This window comes from Anolis sagrei, chromosome 11 (genome assembly GCF_037176765.1).
Source record: "Anolis sagrei isolate rAnoSag1 chromosome 11, rAnoSag1.mat, whole genome shotgun sequence".
NCBI classification, from domain to species: Eukaryota; Metazoa; Chordata; class Lepidosauria; order Squamata; family Dactyloidae; genus Anolis; species Anolis sagrei.
In genome coordinates this window covers 6199856-6221813 of record NC_090031.1, presented here as the reverse complement: position 1 = coordinate 6221813, position 21958 = coordinate 6199856, and the positions used below count along the sequence as shown (strand labels likewise).

Sequence of the window (21958 nt, the reverse complement as noted above, 5' to 3'; positions counted from 1 at the left end):
TGGAAGCTCCTTGTTTGGAAGCTTTTGAACAGAGGCTGGATGGCCATCTGTCAGGGATGCTTTGATTGTGCCTTTCCTGCATGGCAGAGGGTTGGACTAGATGGCCCATGAGATCTCTTTCAACTCTATTATTATTATTATTATTATTATTATTATTATTATTATTATTATTATGGCCATCTATTGGGGGTGCTTTGATGGTGCTTTTCCTGCATGGCAAGGGGTTGGACTAGATGGCCCACATGGTCCCTGCCAACTCTATCATCATCATCATCATCATCATCATCATCATCATCATCATTATGGCTGGATGGCCATCTGTCAGGGATTCTTTGATTGTGCCTTTTCCACATGGTGGGGGGTTGGACTAGATGGCCCATGTGGTCTCTTCCAACTCAATAATAATAATAATAATAATAATAATAATAATAATAATAAATAAGCAAGTGTTCAATTTGTGATTTTGTGATATGACATCCAGCATATATATATATCTCGTTTGCTGTGACATACTGTGTTTTTGTGTCAACAACAACAACATATTATTATTATTACTATGGCTGGATGGCCATCTATTAGGTGTGCTTTTCCTGCGTGGCAAGGGGTTGGACTAGATGGTCCACTTGGTTCCTTCCAACTCTATTATTATTATTATTATTATTATTATTATTATTATTATTATTATGGATGGCCATCTGTCAGGGATTCTTTGATTGTGCCTTTTCTGCATGACAAGGGGTTGGACTAGATGGTCCATGTGGTCTCTTCCAACTCTTTGATTCTATGATTCGATGACACCACTTGGGCTTTCATGCCTCGAGGCTATGGATTAATTAGAATTGTATTGTCAAAAGCTTTCTTGCCCAGAATCACTGGGTTGTTGTAGGTTTTTTCGGGCTATATTGCCATGTTTTAGAGACATTCTCTCCTGACATTTTGCCTGCATCTATTGCAAGCATCCTCAGAGGTAGTGAGGTTAATTAGAGTTGTCGTTTCATGCATTCTTTCACATCCTTGGCAAAAAACCCTGGCCTCCCACCAAACTACAAATCCCAAGGTGCCATAGCTTTGAACCATAGCTCAAGTAGTGTCGAATTACAACTCTGTTGAAGCATTTCGCCCTGGGTCACCAGGTTTAAAAGTGTGCCGTTTCCAAATGGTTATGGCGCTGGTCTGTGTGCATTTTGAACTGTGCTCTCCCCCTATTTTTTTTCCTTTGTGTTATGGTTTCCTTTCTTTTGCATGCGAGCCTTGGCCTTTTTCCAGGCCAAGCCTGGCTCTTTGGGAGCCAGAAGGAGGAGGAGAGAAAAGAAAGAAGGGAAGGAAGGAAGGAAGGAAAGGAGCCCAGGCCAAAGCAGCTCTTTTTTTTTTTGGACACACTCTCTTTGCACACTCAGTCCTGCACATCTGCTCTTTTTCATGGAGTTGCTATAGGAACTGTAGGGACAAAGGCGAGAGGGACGTCTCCTGGGCCTGTGCGGAAAGGGAAAGGGACGGAAGAGAGAGAGGAGGAGTTTTGCATCCTTGGTTTGCGTGTATCTTCGGCAGCCGGAGGCTGGACAAAAAGAAGTTGGGGAAGAAGGGATGGGAGGAAGTGAAGCACAGCTGGAGGCACAAGGCGGGTAGGAAGCCCACGCTCGGAGCCATGGCGGCCGCTCTGGGGTCAGACCAGAGATGGAGAACCAACACCCAGGGCCAAACAGGTAACTTTAGGACCTCTTTCTGGCCTTCCAGATGTTCCCGAGCTTTCCTTGGATCTGCTCTCTTTTCTTGGCAGATGTTCTGTGCCTCGGCTTCCGTTTGTTTTGGAGACAATGTTGGCGGCTTCGCTCTTTGCGCAGGCCTGGTGTGCCGTGTCCGCTTTTGCGACTTTTCTAGAGTTTGGAGGAGGGAAGGAAGAAAAGAAAGAAGGGGAAGGAGGCCTTTCTCAGTTCAGAGATGTCCTGGATGGCATAATGCCTGCCGGCAGAGCTGTCAAAACATACCCAAAGAAACTGCATGACTTTTTAATGGAGTCATACACAACTGTGCCGACTTTTGCAACTTTTCTAGAGTTTGGAGACCTGAGTAGCAAAAGATAGAGGAAGGAAGGAAGGAAAACAGGAAGGAAAGCAGGAAAAGGAGGTCTTTCTCCATTCGGAGATGTTCGGGATGGCATAAAGCCTGCTGGCAGAGCTGTCAAAACATACCCAAAGAAACTGTGTAACATTTTTAATGGAGGGATACATTACTGCGTCCGCGCTTGTGACTTTTCTAGTTTGGAGACCTGAATAGCAAAGGGATGGAGGGAAGATGGAAGGAAAACAGGAAGGAAAGCATGGAAACAATGTCTTTCCCAGTTCAGAGATGTCTGGGATGGCATAAAGCCTGCTGGCAAAGCTATCAAAACATACCCAAATAAACTGTGTGACATTTTAATGGAGGGATACATTACTGCAACCGCTCTTGTGACTTTTCTAGAATTTGGAGACCTGTGAGTAGCAAGGGAGGAAGGAAGGAAGGAAGGAAGGAGGGAGGGAGGGAGGGAGGGAGAGAGGGAAGGAGGAAGGAAGGAAGGCAGGAAGGAAGGAAGGAAGGAAGGAAGGAAGGAAGGAAGGAAGGTCTTTCTCAGTTTGGAGATGTCCAGGATGGCATAATGCCTGCCAGCAGAGCTGTTAAAATATACCCAAAGAAACTGCATGACATTTTAATGGAGACACATACTACTCTTTGCATTTTTGTGACTTTTCTAGGGTTTAGAGACCTGAGTAGCAAGGGGTGGAGGAAGGAAGGAAGGAAGGAAGGAAGGAAGGAAGGAAGGAAGGAAGGAAGGGGAAGGGGAAGGAAGGGGTAGGGAAGGAAAGAGAAGGGAAGGGAAGGAAATTGAAGGAGGAAAGAAAGGAAAGGAGGTCTTTCTCAGTTCGGAGATGTCCAGGATGGCATAATGCCTGCCAGCAGAGCTGTCAAAACAGACCTTTTCTAGGGTTTGGAGACCTGGGTAGCAAGGGATGAAGGAAGGAAGGAAGGAAGGAAGGGAAGGAGGTCTTTCTCTGTTAGGAGGTTTCCAGGATGGCATAATGCCTGTTGCTGGAAGAAAAGAAAGAAACAAAGAAAGGAAAGGAGGTCTTTCTCAGTTTGGAGATGTCCAGGATGGCATAATGCCTGCCAGCAGAGCTGTCAAAACATACCCAAAGAAACTGCATGACATTTTAATGGAAACACATTCTACTGTCTTCATTTTCATGACTTTTCTAGAGTTTGGAGACCTGAGTAGCAAGGGATGGAGGAAGGAAGGAGGAAAGGAGGAAGGAAGGGTGGAAGGAAGGGAGGAAAGAAAGGAAATGAGGTCTTTCTTGGTTTAGAGGTGTCCAGGATGGCATAATGCCTGCCAGTAGAGCTGTCAAAACATACTCAAAGAAACTGCATGGCATGGAGACACATACTACTGTCTGCATTCCATAACTTTTCTAGGGTTTAGAAACCTGAGTAGCAAGGGATGGAGGAAGGAAGGAAGGAAGGAGGAGGGAAGGAAGGAAGGAAGGAAGGATGGAAGGGAGGGAAAAAAGCGAAGGAGATCTTTCTCGGTTTAGAGGTGTCCAAGATGGCATAATGCCTGCCAGCAGAGCTGTCAAAATATACCCAAAGAAACTGCATGACATTTTAATGGAGACACATATTACTGTGCACATTTTCATGACTTTTCTAGGGTTTGGAGACCTGAGTAGCAAGGGATGGAGGAAGGGAGGGAGGGAGGGAAGAAAGGGAAGGAGGTATTTCTCTGTTCGGAGATGTCCAGGATGGCATCTGCTGCAGGAAAGAAAGAAAGAAACAAAGAAAGGAAAGGAAAAGAAAGGAAAGGAGGTCTTTCTCACTTTGGAGATGTCCAGGATGGCATAATGCCTGCTGGCAGAGTTGTCAAAATACACTCAAAGAAACTGCTTGATATTTTAATGGAGGGATACATTACTTTGTCTGCTCTTATGACTTTTCTAGAGTTTGGAGACCTGAGTAGCTAGGGATGGAGGAAGGAAGAAAAGAGAGGAAAGGAGGTCTTTTTCAGTTTGGAGATGTCCATGATGGCATAATGCCTGCCAACAGAACTGTCAAAAGATGTCTGAACAATTTATTGATTATCCAGTTGGCCTTATCAAAAACAGACAGTGCAAACACAACATACAACATACATCTAGTCCTCTGAAAATAAAATACAAATATACCGGTATCTGTCAGCTTGAAACCAAAAGATATCCAAAGGAAGTGTCATATTTTAATGGAGACATACACTACTGTGCCCACTTTTGCAACTTTTCTAGAGTTTGGAGACTCGAGTAGCAAGGGAGAGAGGGAAAGAAAGGAGGTCTTTCTCAGTCTGGAGATGTCCAGGGTGGCATAATGCCTGCTGGCAGAGCTGTCAAAAGATACCCAAAGAAACTGCATGACATTTTAATGGAGGGATACACTCCTGTGGTGGTGTCAAACTGCATTAATTCAACAGTGTAGATGTGCCCAAAGAGATGGGAGCAGAAGGCTGACAGATGCCGGAAGGAAGAAGTTCTGTAACTAATGGGTTCCTCCTTTCCTTTCCTTTCCTTTCTTCCCTTCCCTCCTTCCCTTCTTTCTTTCTTTCTTTCTTTCCAGCCGAGGCTCAAGGCAGCTGTTCGGTCTCCCCTCCCTCTTTTCGACTTGTAATGTTTGACTCCGTCCAATAGCTGCAACATGATTTTTAATGTACATTTGGCCAGCTGTTTGCAATTACAAATGGGAGACGCCCCGGGCCCCCGGGCTGAGAGAACATTAACGCTTTCCTGCTTTTCCAAGTTGGAGGATTAGATCTGGTTGGGTAATAATAATAATAATAACGATAATGATAATGATAATTAGTTTGCTGTTAGTTTTCCCGGCTGCCTGGCCATGTTCCAGAAGCATTCTCTCCTGACATTTCACCCACATCTATGGCAGGCATCCTCAGAAGTTGTGAGGACTATTGGAAACTAGACAAGTGGGGTTTATATATCTGTGGAATAATGTCCAGGGTGGGAGAAAGAACTCTTGTCTGTTTGAGGCAAGTGTGAAAGTTGCCATTCACCATCTTGATTAGCATTGAATGGCCTTGAAGCTTCAAAGCCTGGCTGCTTCCTGCCTGGGGAAATCCTTTGCTGGGAAGTGTTGGCTGGTCCTGATTGTTTCCTATCTGGAATTCCCATGTTTTCTCAGTGTTGTTCTTTATTTGTTGTTGTTGTTCATTCGTTCAGTCGTTTCCGACTCTTCGCGACCTCATGGACCAGCCCACGCCAGAGCTCCTTATCAGCTGCCATCGCCCCCAGCTCCTTCAAGGTCAATCCAGTCACTTCAAGGATGCCATCCATCCATCTTGCCCTTGCCATCTTTATTTACTGTCCTGATTTTAGAGTTTTTTTAATACTGGTAGCAAGATTTTGTTGATTTTCGTGGTTTCCTCATTCCTGTTGAAATTGTTCACATGCTTCTTGTGGATTTCAGTGGCTTCTCTGTGTTGTCTTACATGATGGTTGTCGGAGTGGTCCAGCATTTCTGTGTTCTGAAATAATTCCTTGATGGTCATTCTGATGCTCAGCAACCATTGAACATGCACTACTGGTTGGTCCAGCATTTCTGTGTTCTGAAATAATATGCTGTCTGCCGAATAATGGTGGTGTCTTACCAAACTACAACTCCCAGGATTCTATAGCAGTTAGAGTGATGTCAAGCTGCATGCATTCTATCATGTCGATGCAAGCAGAGTTTCATATCAAGGTGCTGCCACCAAAAAGGCCCCGCTGCCATAAACTCTTTGCTGTGACTATCAGATAGACCACAATTTGTTGAAAAAGCAAAGGCATGGATACATAGCTTGGCTTACCCAGCACCACAAATTCTTTTTCTCTTTCTCAGAAATGTGAATGGCAGTGACGGACATCCTGGCTAAAGTGGGAAACGCCAAGGATGCTGTGCTTGCCAATCCTTTTGCTGGCTGGCCTCTCCCGTTGTTCTGGCTCTGAAGTCAACCCAGGTAGGAAGTTGTGTTCAATTGTTTTTTGAGGCATTCCTATTCCATTGTGATATTTTAATGCTAAACTCCTATTGACACAGCCTAGAATGGTATTGGCTTTTAAATCTGCTGCATCACACTGTTGGCTCATATTTGGCTTGTCAATTGTGTGCCCAAATATTCCAGTTTAGGTCTTAGCAAAGCAGAATAAAATAGGACTAGGACTTTGCTCACTATCGACACCATACTCCTATTGGGGGATAGATATATATATAGATGTCTCAGTAGATGAGTGAATGAATAGATAGAGATAGATAGATAGATAGATAGATAGATAGATAGATTAGATAGATGTGTGTGTGTATCAGTAGACTGATGGAAGTAGACTGATGGAAGGAAGGAAGGAAGGATGGATGGATGGATGGATGGATGGATGGATGGATAGATAGATAGATAGATAGATAGATAGATAGATAGATGTCTCAGTAGTTGGATGGATTGATAGATGATTGAATGTTTGTTTGATTGATTGATAGATGTCTCAGTAGATTGATGGATAGGTGGATGGATAAATAGATAGATATCTCAGTAGACTGATGGATGGATGGATAGATAGATGTCTCAGTGGATGGATGGATGGATGGATGGATAGATGATAGATAGATAGATAGATAGATAGATAGATAGATAGATAGATAGATAGACAGATAGATGTCTCAGTGGATGGATTGATAGATGACTGATCATTTGATTGATTGATAGATATTTCAGTAGATTGATGGAGGGGTGGATAGAAAAATAGATATCTCAGTGGATGGATGGATGGATGGATGGATGGATGGATGGATAAATAGATAGATGTCTCTGTGGATGGATGGATGGATCAATAGATAGATAGATGTCTCAGTGAATGGATTGATGGATAGAGAGATATCTCAGTAGATTGATTGATGGATGGATAAATAGATAAGTGTCTCAGTGGATGGATGGATGGATGGATGGATGGATGGATGGATGGATAGATAGATAGATAGATAGATAGATAGATAGATAGATGTGTCAGTGGATGGATGGATTGATGTATAGATAGGTATCTCAGTAGATTGACTGATGGATATATGTCTTAGTGAATGGATGGATGGATGGATGGAGGAATAGACAGACAGACAGACAGAGCTATCTATCAATCTATCTGTCCCTCCATCCATCTATGCAAATCTTTCATAATCTATTAATTTCATGTTTAGATTCGGTCCACCTCTTAGTTATCTCACTATGTTCATACAAGTTTTCCATAATCCACAAATTTTGTATTAAGACTTGGGTCCCATCCCAAGATATAATATACATGCAAGGATTTCACAATCTATGGATTTCATGTATAGCTTGGGGTCACATCTCTATGATACCTCACAATGTATATGATGCCAATCTTTCATAGTCCATATCATCATTTAGACTTGGATCCCATCTCCAAGATATCTCATGTTTATTCAAGTATTCCAGATGGGACAGTGTGCATTCAACATGGTGGAGGGTTTTAAGGAGAGCCTGAATGGCCATCTGTCTGGAGGGCAATTGTATGATCTGACCTTTATCTTGATGTTCATCATCATGTGACTCTTGTTCCACCCTCTTCCTCAGAAATATGTCGTTATCCTTTGGGGATGCATGAAGGGACCATTCGGGACGAAGATATCACCGCTTCCAGCCAGTGGTACGATTCTACAGGACCTCAATATGCACGGTAAGCAGTGCAACTTCTGGACATACATTTCAAGCCCAGCGGTGGAGAGGTCATCAAATTGGGCAAATGTGGAGGGTCAGCTGTATTTGCTGGGACATGTTTCCTCAATCCCATTTTCTCTTTTTTTTTCTCTGGCAGGCTGCAGCGAGAGGAAGGCGATGGGGCTTGGTGTCCAGCTGGTCTCCTGCAGCCAGAAGATGTCCAGTTCCTCCAGATTGATCTCCACAAACTCTACTTCATCACTCTGGTGGGGACCCAAGGGCGGCACGCTAGGGCCACTGGCAAGGAGTTTGCCCGCGCCTATCGCGTTGACTACAGCCGCAATGGGGAGCGCTGGCTCTCTTGGAGGGACCGACAGAACAGGCAGGTGGGTGAGAGGACCTTTGCCAACGTGTTGCTAACCTGATACTTCTAGACACCTTTATCTAGACTGAGAATAAGGAGGGAAAGTCCAATCCTTTGGCTATTACATTCCAACACTTTGGCCATTGTAATCCAATCCTTTCAACACCATGCTCCAACCCTTTGGCCATTGTACTCTAGCCCATTGGCCTTCACACTCCAACTCTTTGGACATTGTACTGTAGCCCGTTGGCCATCATACTCCAACCTTTTGGCAACTGTAATTTAACTCTTTCACCACCATACTCCAAATGTTTGGCCATTGTACTCTAGCCCATTGTCCATCATACTCCAACCCATTGGTCATCATACTCCAACCCATTGTCCATCATACTCTAACCCATTGGTCATCATACTCCAACCCTTTGGCTATTGTACTGTAGCCCATTGGCCATCGTACTCCAACCTATTGGCCATCATACTCCAATCTTTTGGCTATTGTACTGCAACCATTTGGCCATTGGACTCTAGCCCATTGGCCATCATACTACAACCTTTTGGCCTTTATGTTCCAACCCCTTCACCATCATACTTCAACCCTTTGACCATTGGACTCCAACCCTTTCACCATCATACTCCAACCTTTTGGCCATTGTAATCCAACCTTTTCACCATCATACTCCAACCCTTTGGCCATTGTAATTTAACTCTTTCTCCACCATACTCCAACCCTTTAGCCATTGTACTCCAGCCCATTGGCCGTCATACTCCTACCCATTGGCCATCACACTCCACTCCTTTGGCTATTGTATTGCAACCCTTTGGCCATTGAACTCCAACCCTTTGGCCATTGGACTCTAAGCTTTCCCCAACCCATTGGCCATGGTAGTCCATGAAAGGTCACTACAATGTCTTCACCATTCCAGGTTATTCAGGGCAACATTGACACATATGATGTGGTCCTCAAAGATCTTCGCCCGCCTATCATTGCCCGCTACATCCGAGTGATCCCGGTCACTGAGCAGCCCATGACTGTCTGCATGCGAGTAGAATTGTATGGCTGCATTTGGTCTGGTAAGGATTTGATTAAAATGTTATCTCTAGGAATCTCCAGATCCTCCAGGGCAACTCCATGGCCAGCTTCCAGCAGGCCCTGACCATAGAATTTTGCTGGAGGGCTGGGAGATCCCTAACAGAATCTGGAAATCTCCAGGGTCCTCCAGCACTACTTCACGGTCAACTTCCAGCAGAAACTTGACCTTAGAATTGTGCTCTTTTTGGTCTGAAGGAGGAGGGAAGAAATGGGAAGAAGACTTGTAGATGGGGTTCCTCATGTTGACCTTCAACTATCTCCTTTCCTAGATGGTTTGGAGGCTTACAGCATGCCAGAAGGTGAGGTCATGGCAGCCCCAGGCCATCCCATCGTCTACCTGAATGATTCAATCTATGATGGTTTCCAAGAACGCAGGTAAAAGGAGACCAACACTCCAAGTTGATCATTTCTATTCCCTCCTTGATCTCCATATTTCCATCTAAAAGACATTTCTTTCAATTGGGATGGCAGCGTAATCAAAAATACTTTCTTGTTAGGTCTCTCCATGGTGGCTTAGGCCAGCTGACTGATGGCATCTTGGGGTTAGATGATTTCACCAAGAGCCACCAATACCGCGTGTGGCCGGGCTACGACTACGTGGGATGGAGGAACAACAGCTTCCGGAATGGTGCCGTTGGGCTGGAGTTCCAGTTTGACCGGCAGAGGAACTTCACCTTCATGAAGGTAGAACTTTCTTGATGGCCATTGATGCTCAGCAACTTTTGGGCATGTCTGCTTTCCATACATGGTTTAAGAGGCAGAGGACTTAACCTCCATGAAGATAGGACTTGATGCTTATTCTGATGCTCAGTAACTATTGAGATGTATGCTTTGCATGGTTTGATGAGCAGAGGAACTTCTGATGCTTCATGAAGATAGCTCATTCTGATGCTTGGTAACCCTTGGAGGTGATACATGCTTTGCACCATCAGTTTGACCAGCAGAGGAACTTTGCCTTCATGACTTTCTTGATTGTTATTCTGATGCTCAGCAACCATTGGGCTTGCATGTTTTCAGACACTAGTTTGACTGTCAGAGGAAGCTTACCTTCATGAAGTTAGGACTTCCTTGGTGGTCATTCTGATGCTCGGCAACCATTGGACATGCATGCTTTCCATACCTGGTTTAACCAGCAGAGAACGTAACCTTCATGAAGATAGGACTTGATACTCGTTCTGATGCTCAGTAACCATTGGAGATGCATGCTTTCCATCATTGGTTTGACCAGCAGAGAACGTAACCTTCATGAAGATAGGACTTGATACTCATTCTGATGCTCAGTAACCATTGGACATGTATGCTTTCCATACCTGGTTTAACCAGCAGAGGAACATTGCCTTCATGAAAGTAGGACTTTTTTGATGGTCATTCTGATGCTCGGCAACCGTTGGGCTTGCATGTTTTCAGCCACTGGTTTGACTATCAGAGGAAGTTTATTGTCATGAAGGTAGGACTTCCTTGATGGTCATTCTGATGCTCAGCAACCATTGAACATGCACTACTGGTTGGTCTCATGCCCAAAACCATTGTTTATGAATGCTTCCCACCACTAAATATGCCATCCTGATGCAATCCCCCTTCTCCAAACTCCAGGTCCACTGCAATAACATGTTCTCCAAAGGCGTGAAGATCTTTGAGCGGGTGGAGTGCTTCTTCAAGCCACAGCTCTTTGCGGAGTGGGAGGCCGAGCCTGTGGGAGCAGATACCGTTCTGGACGACAAGAACCCCAGCGCACGGTTTGTGACCGTCCCCCTCGGTCATCGGGTCGGCAAAGCCATCCTGTGCCAGTTCTACTTTGCCGACACGTGGATGTTGATCAGCGAAGTCTCCTTCCAATCGGGTAAAGATCTCACTGACAGTTGTTCCACTTTCACAGCAGTCCTGTGTACCTAACCTTAACAAATATGGAGGCTTGACTGTATTGTGTTGGATAGGGCCAACAGTATTAGGAGTTGAAATTTGAGTGGAAAGTAGGGATATTTATGGTCCAATCCTCAACCTGATCTTGAGACTCTTTTTTGGTCTCCTCTTTTCTCTAGTGTACGTGGATGTCTTTGACCCCATTGTGGTCACTCTGGCATCAAGCACAACCTCAGCAATCTTTCCATCTGAAGAAATGAATGCTACAGATGGGACCTGGGGTAAGAATGTATGGACTGGACCTCAGGACAAAAGTCCAGGGTCAAAACAATTGGACTCCAGGACAGAAGTCCAAGTATTGGTGCTGTTGAGCGCCTAGAAGGACCACAACAAAGCCTGCTACTGTAAACCCCATCATGGACTGACCACCTACCTGTCTTTGCAGAGACCACTACGAGATACGGCACCAGTCCCTGGACTGAGCCCAATTTAGAGGCTTCCAGCACCTCCAGCCTTGTCGGTTGCCTTGTGGCCATCATCCTTGTCCTCCTCGTCATCATTGTGGCCATCTTGTGGAGGCAATATGCCCAGAAACGGCTGGAGACGGTATCGTGCGTCCTGCTTTCCTCTTCCTGTATCCCACTATCATTGAGCCTTTCTCCAGATTGTCAGGTTTCCCCCTTTCTGAAGGGTTAGGGTGCATCTAGTATTGAGCCATGGCAGTTCACATGGCATCAAACTGCATTAATCCAACAGTATAGATACACCCAAAGTCTCCCTTCTGGGATAGGGGTGAGCACTCTTCCGAAGGCCCTGAACAACTTTCTTATCTCGCTTCTTCAAGGCTCCCCGACGGATCCTGGAAGAGGACGCCACCGTCCGGCTGTCTTTCTACAGCTCCAGGATGGTCGGCGGCCAAACGCAGATCCATCAAACCAACCCTACCTATGAGAGGGTCTTCCCATTGGATCTGGAGTACCACCAGCCCATCACCCTCCTCCAAAAACTACCCGAATTATCCCAAAGTGCCGAAGACTCAGGTAGGTTTGGGGGCCAAAATTATGACCTGTTGGCAAGTCGTTGGGTCATTCTGTGGAAAGAGCAAAGCACCAATGCCAGATCAGGGTCCGGACACTTTGGGACAACATTGTCTCACCCAGACATTAAAAAAAAAGTCAGAAGCAGCAACATGGCAGATACAATAAAGGTGATTGGTGCTTCTTTTAGGTTCTTCTGGGATGGACTAAGCCAGTATTTCTCAATCTTCCTAATGATGTGACCTCTTAATACAGTTCCTCATGTTGTGGTGACCTCCAACCATAACATTATTTTCATTGCTACTTCACAACTGTAACTTTGCTACTGTTATGAATTGTATTCACTGGACCAAATTTGGCACAAATACCCAATACGCCCAAATTTGAATACTGGTGGGAGGAAGGAGGCTGATTTTGTCATTTGGGAGTTGTAGTTTCTGGGATTAATAGTTCATCTACAATCAAATAACGTCCTGAACTCCACCAGCGATTGAATTGAACCAAACTTGGCATGAAGAGCTCCCATGACCAACAGAAAATACTGGAAGGGTTTGGTGGGCATTGACCTTGAGTTTGGGAGTTGTAGTTTACCTACATCTAGAGAGCATTGTGGACTCAAACAATGATGGATCTGGACCAAACTCTGCACGAATACTCAATATGCCCAAATGTGATCACTGGTGGAGTTTGGGGAGAATAGACCTTGACATTTGGACGTTGTAGTTGCTGGGATTTACAGTTCACCTACAATCAAAGATCATTCTGAATCCCATCAATGATAGAATTGGGTCAAACTTCCCACACAGAACCCCTGTGATGTACAGAAAACACTGTGTTTTGTGATGGTCTTTGGCGACTCCTCTGACACCCCCCTTTGCGACTCCCCCTCAAGGGATCCCAACCCCCAGGCTGAGAAACACTGGACTAAGCTCTTGCATTTTGCCACTCAATTCAAGGAGAGGTTAGATATTTATATTGACCCATGGATAAGTTGACCCATGTTCTTGGTTGTCATTTTTTTCTAGCTTGTAGCGGCGATTATGCTGAGCCGGACCTCACCAAATGTACCCCTCACCAAGGATTCCAGAATAATGTTCCACATTATGCCGAGACAGATATCGTCAGCCTACAAGGAGTAACCGGCAATAATACATACGCAGTACCTGCCATTACAGTTGATTCATTGATCAAAAAGGATATCTCAGTAGCCGAATTCCCCAGGCAGCAGCTGCGACTCAAGGAGAAACTAGGAGAAGGGCAATTTGGGGAGGTAAGTCTACCCATTTCCTAGATTTCCCTTTACGCCCATGTGTCACACTCTGTCTTCGTTGTCAGAAATCCTGCCAACTACGCCAAATATGTCTTGAATACTTTTGATCAGACCTTCTCCTTGTAGGTCCATTTATGTGAAGCCGATGGTCTCCTAGAATTTCTTGGACGCTCTTCTTCAGATGCATCCAGCCGGCCGGTCCTAGTTGCCGTCAAAATGCTGAGAGCCAACGTCACCAAGACGGCCAGGTGAGTTTCAACTGTTGCCATTATCTGACATGAAAGAGGCAATGTTTTCCACGTTCTTTCATTCAGTGAGAACCCATCTCTAATTACCTCTCTCTCCACTTCCTAGGAATGACTTCCTAAAGGAGATCAAGATCATGTCTCGCCTGAAAGATCCAAACATCATCCGGCTCCTGGGAGTCTGCGTGCGGGACGATCCGCTGTGCATGATCACTGAATACATGGAAAACGGGGATCTTCACCAGTTCTTGTTGCAACGGCAGAGTAGAAGTACCTTCACCCTCTCCAACAACATTCCCTGCGTGAGGTAAAAAAGGAAAGTGGTGAGGGCAAGGCCAAATAAGTTATAGAAGCTATGGGGTTAATGAAAAGCTGATATGTGTGTGGACGTGTCTTCAAGTTGTCTATGGTGAGCTCATACATTTCAAGGGTTTTTCTAGACTCAGAGGTGGTTTTGCCAGATCCTTCCTCTGAAATAGAGCCCGTAACACATGGTATTCCTTTGCAGTCTCCTACCCAGGGCTGACCCTCCTTAGATTCCAAGTGTCTTTACACACTTATGGCAATCTCATAGGGTTTTCTTACTTTGGGAATCTCCATGAGTTGAGATGCCTTGAAATCTACCCTATAGCACCTGGTACTCATTGGTGGCATCCTATTCAAGTACTAACCAGAGTTGATCCTGCTTTGGTTCCAAGATCAGATGAAATCTAGTGCCTTCTAGTATCTTGTTGACTTATGACAACCTCATGAATTTAGTAGGGCTTTTCTTTGATGAGAAATACTCAGGATGGTTTTTCCAGTTGTTTCCTCTGAAATATTGCTTACAACATCTGGTATTTTTGGTGGTCTCCCATCCAAGTACTAAGTTTCCAAGATGAGATGGGATCTAGTGCCTTGAGGGTATTTAGGCTCATGCAAGCAGCCATATCAAGGAGGAAAATAGGAAGAGAACTTCTGGTGGATGAAATCAAGCTATTCGGAGAAAGTCCAGGCGTTGCTCCAGTTCTGCTTGGTCTGCTGAAAATCCATCACAATTTGGTATAACCAAGGAGGTCCCACCTTTGTCTTGATTGTTTCTGTTCCCCAGCTGCCTCCACCTCCTGCTCATGGCGACCCAGATCGCGTCCGGCATGAAATACTTGGCATCCCTCAACTTTGTCCACCGCGACTTGGCCACTCGCAACTGCCTGGTTGGGAACAACTACACCATCAAGATTGCTGATTTCGGCATGAGCCGGAACCTTTACAGCGGGGATTACTATAGGATCCAAGGCAGGGCTGTGCTGCCAATTCGCTGGATGGCCTGGGAGAGCATCCTCCTGGTAAGACAGCATACATGACACTCCTCATTGGGAGGAATACACTCTGTCATATGATTTTCTTAGGTCATGAACATTCAGGATTTGTTTGGCTAGTTCCTTCCTCTGAAATAGAGCCTACAAAACCTTGTATTCATTGGTGATCCCCTTTCCAAGTCTTAACCAGGTCTGACCCTGCTTAATTTCCAAGATGATGACTCCATGAACTTCATAGGGTTTTCTTGAGCAAGGAAGTCTCAGAGGTGTTTTGGCCAGTTCCTTCTTCTGAAAGAGAGCCTACAGGACCTTTTATTCATTGGTGATGCACCATCCGTCTCAATCTGGTTTGATCCTGCTTAGTTTCCAAGATCAGATGGAGTCTGGTGCTTTGTTGACAATGTACCTGGTCATCATGGAAAGTCTCCCAACCATACCCAGGCATTTTCTAGGTCCTCCTGTGTGACTCTAGTATTCTTGGGTTAAATGTCCTTCATTTAATGTTGTTGTTGTTATTATTTTAAAAAGGCTATCTGTTATCCACAGTTTCATGTATGCACCAAACGACATCTCCCACCATTCCATAGCATTGAGCCACGGCAGCCCAAGTGGTGTCAAATTGCATTAACCCTACAGTGTAGATGCCCTCTAAATGTGAGCCAAGGTTAGAGGATGCTGAGGACCCCACAGAGAAGGACCTCAACCAGATGTGGTCTTTTCTCTTGGATCAAGGTGGCTTCCCGCTTTCTCATTGCAGGGCAAGTTCACCACAGCGAGCGACGCATGGGCTTTCGGGGTCACGCTGTGGGAGATGTTCACCCTGTGCAAGGAGCAACCCTACAGTTGGCTATCAGATGAGCAGGTCATCGAGAATACAGGGGAGTTCTTCCGAGACCAAGGACGACAGGTATGGAAGATACATCATCTCCTGGGCAGCCATTAGCAACCTTTCCCCATAATTCTACTGTCCAGCTTTATGGAAACATCAGGATGGTGGGTTCCCATCATCTCATGTTCACTGGAGACATAGACATTACAGTCACCCCCCCCCCCCTCTCCCCTATTTGTGGCATTGACCTTGTGGGATTGGATTACTCACAGATTTGGGAATTCCCTAGGTTCTCCAGTGTGACTCCATGGTCAACTTCTTTCAGACCTAGAGATTTCTAGGGAGAACACCTTTCTACAAATCTCTTGGTTCTGCAGTGAAGATCCATGGTCAGCTTCCAGGAGAAGAAGAAGAAGATGATGATGATGATGGTGATGCAGGGGACCTTTCTGCTAATGCAGGGACTTTGGAGAGTCTTATTTGGCCAATTTATGGGTTGACAGGTTAGACCACTGAGCTGAGAAACTTGCTGACTGAAAAGGTTGGCGGTTCAAATCCAGGGAGCAGGGTGAGCTCTAGCTGTTAGCCTCAGCTTCTGCCAACCTAGCAGTTTGAAAACATGCAAGTATGAGTAGATCAATAGGTACTGCTTCTGCGGGAAGGCAAGGGCACTCCATGTAGTCATGCCGGCCAGATAACCTAGGAGGCGTCTACGGACAATGCCAGCTCTTCGGCTTAGAAATGGAGATGAACACCAACCCCCAGAGTCAGACTTAATGTCAGGGGAAAACATTTATCTTTACCTATTGGTTAAATACAGTGTTAATCTCCAATGCCATTGGATGTGTCTAAGCATCTAAGCATTATTATTGCTCTTAATAATAATAATAATAATAATAATAATAATAATAATAATAATATAAAATAAATAGGCTCAACCCGTCAAACTCACTCCGCCTTTGTCTCCTATAGGCTTACTTGTCCCAACCGCCGCTGTGTCCAAACCTGGTCTTCTCCTTGATGATGAAGTGCTGGAGCCGAGACATCAAGGATCGCCCGGCCTTCGAAGCCATCCACTTATTCCTGGTCGAGCAAATGGATGGAAGCATTTGAGCCGCAAAAGGGATGGAACGAGGCTGGCCATGGGTTTGTAGCTTGGGGAAAAGCCAGGCGAAGACCACACAAGGAACCCGTCATTGATTCTGGGGAATGCCTTTGCAACGTGGCACAGATGTGCTCTCGTCTTGTGCCAAACCACGGCGTTGATATAGACAACAAATGTTTGCCGTTGGACTTGAGATAACATCTTATTGACCCGATCTTTCTACGCACCAAAGACTGCCTGTCTCATGGATTCCTTCCTTCCTTCCTGGAAATACTGAGAGTTTTGTGGTCCTTTGCTGTCTGTTTCTCAACGTATGTTCTAACTTGGGGTGCATCTACACCAGGCATGGGCAAACTTGTGGCCCTCCAGGTTTTGTACTTCAACTCCCATAATTCCTAACAGCCTCCAAAACACCTGGAGGGCCGAAGATTGCCTATGCCTGATCTACACTGTCGAATTAACGCAGTTCAGAACCACATTAACTGCCGCATCTTAATGTTTAATTGCTGTTTGGTAGCCCAGGTTTGTCTTCTGTAGAATTATTGACTGTGGGATCATTGCAATGATGAACAACAGTGGCAACAGTGAGTCACCCTGGAAAATTCATCTCTTGATGTTAACAGTTCCATAGCTTTCATTGCCCACAAACAGCTCAGTTTTCCATTATTTCACTACATTTCAGTGAATTTACTAATATTTTCACAAACCCCGATGACATCCAGACATTTGATGATCCAACTGCAAGGAGCATTCATGAAAGATTTCCCCTGATCCATTTTCTGAGAGCAACGAAATTGTAAATTGGCACGTAACCTATTACTTACTTACTTAGGCGATCCCTCGTAGTCCGAGGATGATGGTCCTCCAAGGTCGGTGTTCTGTCGGTGAGTCTGTAAGTGACTGTGGAGCCCAATTCTTGATCTGCATCTTCTCCCGCAATGAGGGCATTGGTTTCCAGGTGGAAGGCGGTCCCGGTCGGGGTTGGTTTGAGGGCAAAAGAGAGAGGTTTCCCTCCATTCGTGCCTCTTCAAATTCTGCAGCACTGCTGGTCACAGCTGATCTCCAGCTGGAGCGCTCAAGGGCCAGGGCTTCCCAGTTCTCAGTGTCTATGCCAGAGTTTTTAAGGTTGGCTTTGAGCCCATCTTTCAATCTCTTTTCCTGCCCACCGACATTCCGTTTTCCGTTCTTGAGTTCAGAGTAGAGCAATTGCTTTGGGAGATGGTGGTCAGGCATCCGGACAACGTGGTCGGTCCAGCAGAGTTGATGGCCAAGGACCATCACTTCAATGCTGGTGGTCTTTGCTTCTTCCAACATGCTGACATTTGTCCGCTTGTCTTCCCAAGAGATTTGCAGGATTTTCCAGAGGCAGCACTGATGGACGTAACCTATAGAGACGTATATCATTACACACGTGCAGTTTCAGAACTTTGTGATAAATACAAGTGGGTCAGGGGAAATCTTTAATGAACGCCTCTTGTATGTAATCCTGGGTTGCTGTCATTTGGTGAGCCACCGGCGTTGTTTTTCTGAGAAGGTGAAGAACGTCATTCAACGACAATTCCAACAACTCCATAAACACTAAAAGAGGTGCCAAATGATATTAATTTGACAGTGTCGGTAAGATGGTGTCTTTCCCATTTCATCCCAGTATAAAGACCTTATGTGGAATGGGATACTTTGGATTTGGGCAAAGCTCTAAATGCTCAAGGTATGAATGTGTCCGAATTCTTCCACACTGGATTTTATGTTTCGATTGACACACTATATAAGGAATGTTTATAGGAAGACCCTCTACTAGTCTGCAAATGGGGATAGTTAACACTGTGGCTATTATCATGATTATGTGAAACTTAAGGCCAAAATGGACTGTTGTGTAGATTATTCTGTGCCTGGATCTCGTTTTCAGAGGAAGCCAAAGAAGAGGCAGAACTCAGGTTTGGATCTTCTGGCCAATATCTTTGTATTATTATTCAATCTCCTCTCTTTGTACTGGATGAGTATTTCGTCTCCGGAACACTTGGCACCGGAAGTATTTTGGATTTCTGATTATTATTTCCCCCCAGATTCGAATAATTTGCATATTCATAAGGAGACGCTTCAGAGATGGGGAACCAAGTCGAAACCCGCCGTTCATTTTATGCAATAGGTCATTTTGATACAATATTTGTAATCATTTTGTGCATGAAACGAAGTACGTTGAACTACGGAAAAGTGAACAGTGCCACTGTCTCGGCCACCGATGGGGACAATTTTGGAGTATTTTGCGTAAGGGATGCTCAAGCTGCATAAAGACTACCTGCTTTTACTTTTTGGAAATCTTTTAGGGACATTTTTATCTTGGAAAGCGCTGCCAAACTGCGTTAAGTCGAAGATGTAGACGCACCCCTTGAGCCTCGTCGCCACTCCTGTTTTCTTTCCATGTTACTTGAAGTTCGAAACTGTGGATTCTTTGGCCATTTTGTCCCAGAGCACATACGATTCCCCTCCAAATAAAGTCGCGCTCTTTCCTCTTTCCCTTTTTTTCCATCTGGTTCGGTTTGGCGTCACTTCCTCCAGCTGTTGCGGCTGTGTACATACTGTATTTAGAACAGCGCCCAGATGTGTACATACTATAATATATGGATTGTTCACCAGCACATTTTCCTCTCCACAATCTTTCGGCGGATGGGGATCGTGCCTTGTTGTCTGTTTTGTTTTGTTTTTTCTACATCGACAAATGACCAATAAATTGTGTTGGTTTCCTGTGTTGCCGTTCCCTTTCCGCGACGCCCCTCAACCCAATCCATTCCCTTCTTGATATGAATTGTGGTTTCAAGCACAAGTTTTAAATATATATAAATTAAAATGTAAAGTTCGTTTGTGGGATTAACAGAACTGAAAAACCACTGGACGACTTGACACCAAATTTGGACACAAGGCACCTAACAACCCAATGCATGTCCTTCACTCAAAAAATTTGATTTTGTCATTTGGGAGTTGTAGTTGCTGGGATTTCTAGTTCACCTACAATCAAAGAACATTCTGAACCCCACCAATGATCGATTTGAACCAAACTTGGCACACAGTTCTCCCATGACCAACAGAAAATACTGGAAGGGTTTGGTTTTGGAGTTGTAGTTCACCTACATTCAAAGATCACTGTGGACTCAAACAATGATAGATCTGGACCAAACTCTACAAGAATACACAATATGTCCAAATGTGAACATTGGTGGAGTTTGGGGAAAATAGAATCTTGACATTTGGGAGTTGTAGTTGCTGGGATTTATAGTTCACCAACAATCACAGAGCATTCTGAACCCACAGCAACGTGTGGCAGGGGACGGCTAGTGTGCCCAGTGTGCCGATCACCACTGGGACCAGAGTTTTTGCAGTTCGATCTTTAAGAAATATTATTATTATTATTATTAGTAGTAGTAGTAGTAATAGTAGTAATATTTACACACTTACACACACACACACACACACACACCTAGCACATTTTGGGGGAAATGTTATATCTATACACATAATAAAATGAAAATACATACTTACACAGACAAGCTCTTGCCTCCACAAACAACTATTGTTCCCACTACTCAGGAGACACCAATGGCCCTCTGTCCAATGACATTGAAGGTTATAGTGAGCATCATGAACATTTCCAAGAGCCCTGCCAATGTCCTCCACAAACACAAGACTCAAGGTAGTGTGCGTGTGTGTGTGTGTGTATATATATGAAACATAAATATATATATTCATTATATGTGTGTGTATATCTGCATGTGTGTATAAATATAATAATAATAATAATAATAATAATAATAATAATAATAGTATTTCTTAAATATCAAACTGCAGTGGTGATCAGCACACTGGGTACAGTGCCTAAAGACCTTGGCCTGCACTTAAACACAATCGGCGCTAACAAAATTACCATCTGCCAGCTGCAGAAGGGCACCTTACTGGGATCTGCGCGCATCATTCGCCAATACATCACACAGTCCTAGACACTTGGGAAGTGTCCGCAGTGTGATCCAATACAACAGCCAGCAGAGTGATCTTGTCTGCTGTGGACTCATCTTTTTGTGTTTCAAATAATAATAATAACAACAACAACAATAATAATAGTATCACACAGTCCTAGACACTTGGGAAGTGTCCGCAGTGTGATCCAATACAACAGCCAGCAGAGTGATCTTGTCTGCTGTGGACTCATCTTGTTGTGTTTCCAATGATAATGATAATAATAATAATAATAATAATAATAATAATAATACATCACACAGTCCTAGATGCTTAGGAAGTATTCAACTTGTGATTTTGTGATACGAAATCCAGCATATAGATCTCGTTTGCTGTGACATACTGTGCTTTTGTGTCAGTAAAATAATAATAATAATAATAATAATAATAATAATAATAGTATTTCTTATTAGCAGTGCTGTAACCCACCTCGAGAGAGTAAGAAATAAAATTAATATTATTATGTACAGATATTATGTACACATGCGTATACATACACATGAGCACACACACATACATATGAATATACATTCGTGTTTCTTTCACCCAAATTGCCACGCAATCCCTTCTTTCAATAACTTGTCCTTTCTAACTATCCAAATGAAAAGTTCCCTATTATTATTATTATTATTATTATTATTTGGAAAAAATCTCTATTGGGAGTTTCCAGCCTTTAAACAATGTCTCTCTTGATCTTCCTCTTCTCAAACTACATCTATCCATTTCTGCTCAATCTACCATTCCTTTACCTAGTGTTTCTCAACCTGGGGGTCGGGATCCCGGGGGAGGGGGGGGGTCGCGAGAGAGTGTCAGAGGGGTCGCCAAAGACCATCAGAAAACTCAATATTTTCTGTTGGTCATGGGGTTGTGTGCCCACAGTGCTTTCTGGATGTAGGTGAACTACAACTCCCGAACTCAAGGTCAATGCCCACCAAACCCTTCTAGTATTTTCTGTTGGTCATGAGAGTTCTGTGTGCCAAGTTTGGATCAATTCCATCATTGGTGGACTTCAGAGTGCTCTTTGATGGTAGGTGAACTATAAATCCCAGCAACTGCAACTCCCAAATGTTAAAGTCTATTTTATCCAAACTCCACCAGTGTTCGCATTTTGCCAATTTTGGTCCAGATCCATCACTGAGTC

General features: G+C 44.3%; 1 protein-coding gene across 1 annotated transcript; it reads left to right on the top strand.

The window, feature by feature from the left end:
- Positions 1–1183: 1183 nt before the first annotated feature.
- LOC132763701 (discoidin domain-containing receptor 2-like) lies at positions 1184–19558 on the top strand. The gene is made up of 17 exons (XM_060757433.2): positions 1184–1703; positions 5890–6007; positions 7631–7733; positions 7872–8100; positions 9002–9149; positions 9438–9543; positions 9666–9852; positions 10762–11008; positions 11208–11309; positions 11474–11634; positions 11873–12068; positions 13091–13335; positions 13462–13583; positions 13690–13887; positions 14671–14905; positions 15636–15785; positions 16680–19558. Exons 2-17 carry the CDS (start codon positions 5941–5943, stop codon positions 16818–16820), a joined length of 2637 nt encoding a protein of 878 aa, XP_060613416.2. The 5' UTR covers positions 1184–1703; positions 5890–5940; the 3' UTR covers positions 16821–19558.
- Positions 19559–21958: the final 2400 nt, after the last annotated feature.

Excerpts from the sequence above, each read along its gene's own strand:
- LOC132763701 (XM_060757433.2), top strand. The coding sequence starts at position 5,941 with ATGCTGTGCTTGCCAATCCTTTTGCTGGCTGGCCTCTCCCGTTGTTCT. Across the intron at positions 9,544-9,665 it reads GATGGTTTCCAAGAACGCAG|GTCTCTCCATGGTGGCTTAG; the intron begins GTAAAAGGAGAC and ends CTTTCTTGTTAG. Across the intron at positions 11,009-11,207 it reads CGAAGTCTCCTTCCAATCGG|TGTACGTGGATGTCTTTGAC; the intron begins GTAAAGATCTCA and ends TCTTTTCTCTAG.